The sequence below is a fragment of the Alnus glutinosa genome, chromosome 5 (assembly GCF_958979055.1).
Source record: "Alnus glutinosa chromosome 5, dhAlnGlut1.1, whole genome shotgun sequence".
NCBI lineage: Eukaryota > Viridiplantae > Streptophyta > Magnoliopsida > Fagales > Betulaceae > Alnus > Alnus glutinosa.
This window is the reverse complement of record NC_084890.1, coordinates 6,005,891-6,012,571: the sequence shown is the minus strand read 5'-3', so window position 1 is coordinate 6,012,571 and position 6,681 is coordinate 6,005,891. Positions and strand designations below refer to the sequence as shown.

Below are 6,681 nucleotides of genomic sequence, written 5' to 3'. Positions count from 1 at the left end.
ACTCTCATACACAGCAACCTTCAGATCTTCCTCCGTTACTGTTACTCTCCACAAGGCCCAACCGAGTTCCACCCTTCACAGCGGGGCTCGGTCTCTTTGCCACCATCCACGTCTCAAATCCGACGCCTCCTCCTTTGGTTGTGCAGGCCCAGGGTCGGCGCTCACTCCTCCGGCCATCCATGACCCATCACAAGTAGAGCTTCTCCTCACCGTCACAGTCACCACCTTATCGCTCCTTATCTAGCCATCCATCAGGACCATCGTCCTCTTCAAGGTTGCGATCGCATTTACTCTTATTCCTATCACCTTCTTGTAGCTGTTGTTGGTAAAGACGATTGTTGCCCCTATGGTTGTTATTCAGAGAAAAGGTGTGAAAAAAAAAAAAAAAAAAAAGGAAGGGAGAAGTTTGTGCGGCGCAGGTACAAGTCTTTTAAGTTTCAATTGGGAAAAAAAAAAAAAAAAAAGCCCATAAAAGAGGCCATTTGTTAGCCCATTACTTGAATTTGGCTTATGTGGTATTGTTTCAAACCCAGGCCCATTTCAACTCATTGTTGGCTTCTTATTTTGGCCTATAGTTGACCCATATTATTTTGACATTTGTGGTATTCTTTAAAACCCATGCCTATTTTAACCCATAGTTAGCTCATTTTTCTTTGGCCCATAAATGGCTCCACATTTATTTTCTTTTGGCATTTGAGGTATTTTTTAAAAACCATGCCAATTTCAGCCCATAATTGGCTCATTTTCTTTGGCCCATAGATGACCCATTATGTGTTTAGCCTTTGAGGTACTACCCGAAACCTCGCTACCCAAGCTCATTTAGCCCACAGTTGGCTCGAAGAAGAAAAATAAGAAGACGAAGAAGAAGAAGAAAGCTGTTCTCCAAACTAGGTTATATCCGACCCAACATTTAAAAGAAAAATAAATAAATAAATAAACTCAAGATTTCAGAATCTTCCACATTGAGTTTACAGGGGAATGTTAGAGAATAGAGAATACATTGATACTGTATATTACGGTACTCTCCATATATTAAAGGATTTGATTTAATCCTCATTAATTGTAATTGATTATAATCAAATTAGATTTGAATACATTCAATTCTGATTTGATTACATTCTCTCTATAAACTATTTTGTATTCTCTCTATATCCCTATAAATAGGGATAGTTTGTATTGTAAATTAATAAAGCAATAAGAGCATAATGTAGCGTTAGGGCTTTATCTTGTGGATATAGGTTATCGACCGAACCACGTAAAATTCTTGTCTCTATTTCTTATTATTCCGCTTTATGTTTTCTTTCATATATGAGTACTATTTTGTATTATCTCCCTAAAAGTAGAGATAATTTGTATTGTAAATTAATCAGGCAATAAGAGGATAATGTTTTCTTTCATATATGAGTACTATAATTTTTACTATGAACTTTTTTTAAAATTTAATGTGACAGTATATAATTAATGAAATAATTAAACAAAAAATAACATTAACTTAATTAATTAATGTCTTACTTGTTAACCTATACACTTTTAATTCTTTCATCAATCATGAATTGTAATTTATGAGTAATTCTAAGAGTACATTCCCTTCAAAAAAAAAAAAAAAAAAAAAAAAAAGAAGAGTACATTAAGTGTTCATTAAAAAATGAGGTGATTTTTAAAATTACTATTTGATCAAAAATTATTATTTGATCAATCACACACTCAATAGTAATTTTAAAAGTCACCTCATTTTTTTATGAAAACTTAATATACTCCTAAAATTACTTATAATATATATAAAAATTTAATAAAAATTGTATACCAAGCATTTTCCAACACGTACCAGTAATTTGAACAAAATCTGACAAAGAGCATTTCGGTCCATTTACTATTCCGGCGACTATATTGCACGTCAACGTCAAAAAGTCCACCGGCGCGCCACAGCGACATCAACAACCGACGTACGTCCGTAAGACAAGCACGTGTCTCGTTGGCACTATGATTGTAGACAAAGATTGGTGCCCATTCATCCGGAACTCTTGCTACGTGTCACGCTGGCACGTTCAGTTTCGAAACGCGTGGAGAAATTGACTTCCCTATATATGTAAAGTCGAACCATCCCGATCATCAGCAAAGACACACCTCGCTCCCGCCCTACCGTGTACAGCCTGGTCTATGGCTCGGTCGTCCATAGAGCCACTGGTGGTCGAGAAAGTGATTGGAGATGTGCTCGACATGTTCACTCCGGCTGCCAATTTTACAGTCCATTACGCGTCCAAACAGGTCGCTAATGGTTGCGAAATCAAGCCCTCTGCCGCCGTCGATAGGCCCAGCGTCCAAATTCTTCGCCCTCGCGTCTCCACCTGTTTCTATACTCTTGTACGTACGTAACCTTTTTTTTCTTCTACTTAATTTCTTCTCTTTTTAACCTTTTTTCTGCATGTTATACATATGAATTTAATAGGTTATGGTCGATCCTGATGCTCCTAGCCCAAGTGAACCAACATCGAGAGAGTGGCTCCATTGGTGATTCTTTTTCTTCTTCTTTTTTGAACCCTTTTTTAATAGAGCTAATGGGAAGGAATATTGTGAATTATTATTCATTAAATACGGTGCTTCATTCAGGATCGTTGTAGATATCCCAGAAGGGTCAGATGCCACCAAAGGTTTGCTCGCCGACACCCCACTAGCTAGGTTTTGGAATATTCTATATGTATATAATATATATGATGTTATGTTTTGGATTATATTGTAGGGAAAGAGTTGGTGCCGTACATGGGACCTCGGCCACCTACAGGAATTCATCGGTACATTTTTGTGCTGTTTAAGCAGAAGCATGCAATGATGGTGGGGTGTGGAGCTCCAGACGCCCGTGGCAATTTTAGCACCCGACAGTTTGCTGCTCAGTTCGAACTTGGCCCTCCGGTTGCGGCGGTGTATTTTAATTCACAGAAGGAACCCACTGCTAAAAAACGTTGATCGATCATTCTGTTCGGCGTTTGGTGTTGTTGTTTGATCATTCCGGTTTGGTTTGTGTACGTTTCTTATTCGTCTTGAGTTTTAAATTTTTGGTTGGATTGCCAGAAAATACTCAAAAAAATAGGATATTCTTATATTTAATATATATATATATACTAAGGTGGTGGTAATTAAATTATATATCCGATCTAATTAACTCAGACAATATACTTTTTTTTTTTTTTTTTTTTTTTTAATTTTATAACAAAAACTTAAATAAAGGTCGGTTAAAATTGCCAAGTCAACATAATAAAATAAAAATATAATTTCTTGAACCACTCTTTAATTAATTACATAATAGCAAATTAGCAACACATGAAGTTGAGTAGTGACATATGTAGTTGGGCTTTCCTTAGCCCAAAGATCATCAAATGGAGTTGGTGTCTAGCTTTGGTCGTGGGCTAAACTGGGCCAAACCTGACATTGGATTGGGTGCAAATTTTGGACTGAGCCCATGAAGTCCACAACCCTGGATTCGGGTAGAACTAGAAGCACGGTTTCTTTCGTAACTAACAACTCACATTTAACGTGCTTGAAACCATATTTGCTAAAACAATAAACAAAAAAAAAAAACAAAAAAAAAGAAAAGAAGAAGAAGAAGAAGAAAAGAAAAAGAAAAAAGAAAGAAAGAAAGAAAGAAAAGGTAATGGATTCATTGAAAAAAGAAACAGGTGATTGGCAACCCTATATTCTCTCTCTCTCTCTCTCTCTCTCTCTCTCTCTCTCTCTATATATATATATATATGTATATATATATATATATATATGGTATTTTGGTATAATATCTGAAATTCCGAATCAAATCTAGCCTCAAATTTGGGGAGTTTAAGGAACCCATTATGTACCATTATATAGTCCAGTACAGTCCAGTCTAATTAGAACAGTTTTCTAGTGCTAGTGCCAAATGCCAGATCATACTTGACAAAAAAAATAAAATAATAATAATAATAATGTAAGCAATTGAGCTAGTCGATAGTTGTCAACGAAAAATAGCTTCGATATTTAAGTCAATTCGTGTTTACAAAGAAAATATAAATACGTACACCAGGTTTGAGTTTTAAGATGAGGGCCAAAAAGTCTCTTTTGGCTTTTATCTTACGTGAGCATATTCATTTTATAATATTTTGAATTAAACTGCTTTTCATACCGTGCTTTAGCCTGATCATGGAATTTTTCTCCACAATAGCCTAAATTAAGTGTGTATTTAGCATAGTAGGTTTGAATTGGTAAGCACTTTATTGCTATTAGAACAGATTCTTTGTTGCACGTAACATGATGGAACTAAGTCTTTGAACCCGCTTTTTACCTACTGACCAGTTTTAGGCCTCCATAAGTATGCTATATGTGGCCTTCTAGCCCCAATTCCCAACTGTCTTAAATCTTTGTGAATATGTTTCAAATTTGAAAAAGTGGTATAAGATTTCTTTTGTTTGATGTTTCTGTAAAAGTTTATGGGTATGACTCACTCTCAAAATACGTCTTAGGAAATGAAGATACTTAACATGCCCCTTCATATGTGGTACTATTGTCCAAACACGTGTATTGCATCAAAGCGGTAACGAAAGTGAAGGCACACTCCTCTCTCTAAGACGTCTTAGGAAGAGATGACATTTAACACGCCCTCTCACGTGTAGCACTATTGTCCAAACACGTGTATTGCATCAGAGCAGCAACGGAAGGGAAGGCTCAATCATATCTTTTAGACGTATTGAGAGAGGAGGGGACACCATGGCTTATAAAACGGTCCAGGTGAAGAAAATCTTAGCAATGTGTGACACTTTAACACGCCCTCTCACATGTGGCAACTAGTGGCCAAACACGTGGACAACAACGGGAGGGAAAGACCCATTATCATAAAAAACTTGTGGCTCTGATACTATATAAAAGTCCATGGGCCTGACTTACTCTCAAAAAATGCCTTAAAAAAGGAAGATACTTAACACTTTGAATCTATTGCAATAGAACCCATAATGTCTGTTTTAGCATGAATATAACTTAACACTTATGAAGGCACACATGTAAATTAACATGTTAAATAAAGTTAATTCATGTAATTGCCCGCTGCTTAATTCATTGGTGATTTGAAAATCTGTATTGCCTAGTGTCGTTATTATAAAACCGAGTAATTTTATATGTACAGTAAATGTACATGTAGAAATTATCATTAAACATGTGATTGATCAAATAATAATTTTAAAAGTCACTTTATTTTTTGATGAACACTTGATATACATTTTGATGTATGTAGATATAGAATTATTCTAATTTAATGGTTGAAAAAGAGAAAAAAGAAACAAAAGGAATATGACATATCCACGTAGCCGTCCGGCCCGTCATAACTCTTGTGGAGGCAATATAATAAACTTTTGCGCGATTTACTAAATTATACTCTTTAATAGCACGCGTCATGCGTGAGAGCTGGTTTGTGATTTTCAATTCCATGTTGTACCATAAATTAAGAAATGTTTGATAATGTTTTTGAAAAGTATTTATTTTTATTTTTTATTTATTTATTTATTTATTTTTGTAATATAGAGGTAATAGATATATATATTTTTTTAAATAGAATTCACGTCTAAAAGTATTTTGTATTTCAAATGCATATTAACATATCGATGTTTTGTTGAAATATTCTTTGTATTTATTTATCACATTTATTTATATTGTTTGATGCGATGTATTTTAAGTAGATTCTCATGTTAAATATTTTTTTTAAAAAAAAAAAAATTTATAATACGTTATGTCACCCGATGATATAAAATATGTGTGAAAAATAATATTATTCTTATTTTGAACTAATTGATAGTTCCGTAATATATATAAAATAACAAGCTATTATATTTGTTAGGGGTCTAAATCTGGCCAGTTATAACTTGTCGGTAACGAAAAATTAGTTTGGTATCCGGTTAAAAATAACTAGTAGTCAGTTTACCGGATCGGAACCGGTAACCGGGTATATATATATATATATATATATATATATATATATATAAGGTTTAGGTTTAAATTTATAAAAATTAAAATAATAAAATTAGGTTTAGGTTTTTTACACTTTTTTTTCTGTACTTTCTGCCTCACCCTCACCCTCACGCCTCACTGCCTCAGCCCACATCAACAAATCAAGCTTCACTGCTTCAGTTTCTTCAGGTTCTGTCAAAGCATTAGAGACCTGTTTCCCTCAATCCCATAACTTCATGGGAACAACTTTTAAGGATATGCCTTCATGTTGCTTGCAGTTTCTTCAGTTCAGTTTCTTCTTTTCTTTTCTTGTTTCTTCAAGTTTCTAAGTTTTCCTTGACGTCTTGGAAGCGCTGGAAGTGGACGAACCCAAGTTGCAGATCTGGAGCAATAGGTCCTTCATTTCTCGTGAACCCAAGCTGCACATCTGGAGCAATATATCCCAGCACTGGAGCACTAGTGGACGAACCCAGGTTTTTTTTTTTTACCCCTAATATTTTGTAAACATTTTTCCCTTTCATCACCGCTTCTATGGTAACATGGGAATTTTTTATTTATTTTATTTATTTTTTTTCTTTTTCTGGTTGAGAAATGAAAGATTAAAAAAGAAAAGAAAAGGAAAACTACAAAGATCTTGAAAAAAGGTTTGATAAAGCCAACAACTACTACTACTACAAAGGGGAGGTCCTTCCATAAAGGCAACGAGGACTTTTGTCTTTCCAC

General features: G+C 34.7%; 1 protein-coding gene across 1 annotated transcript; it reads left to right on the top strand.

The window, feature by feature from the left end:
• Window positions 1-2,157: 2,157 nt before the first annotated feature.
• Window positions 2,158-2,961, top strand: LOC133867768 (protein MOTHER of FT and TFL1-like). Its single transcript, XM_062304528.1, has 4 exons — window positions 2,158-2,361; window positions 2,447-2,508; window positions 2,608-2,648; window positions 2,738-2,961. Exons 1-4 carry the CDS (start codon window positions 2,158-2,160, stop codon window positions 2,959-2,961), a joined length of 531 nt encoding a protein of 176 aa, XP_062160512.1.
• Window positions 2,962-6,681: the final 3,720 nt, after the last annotated feature.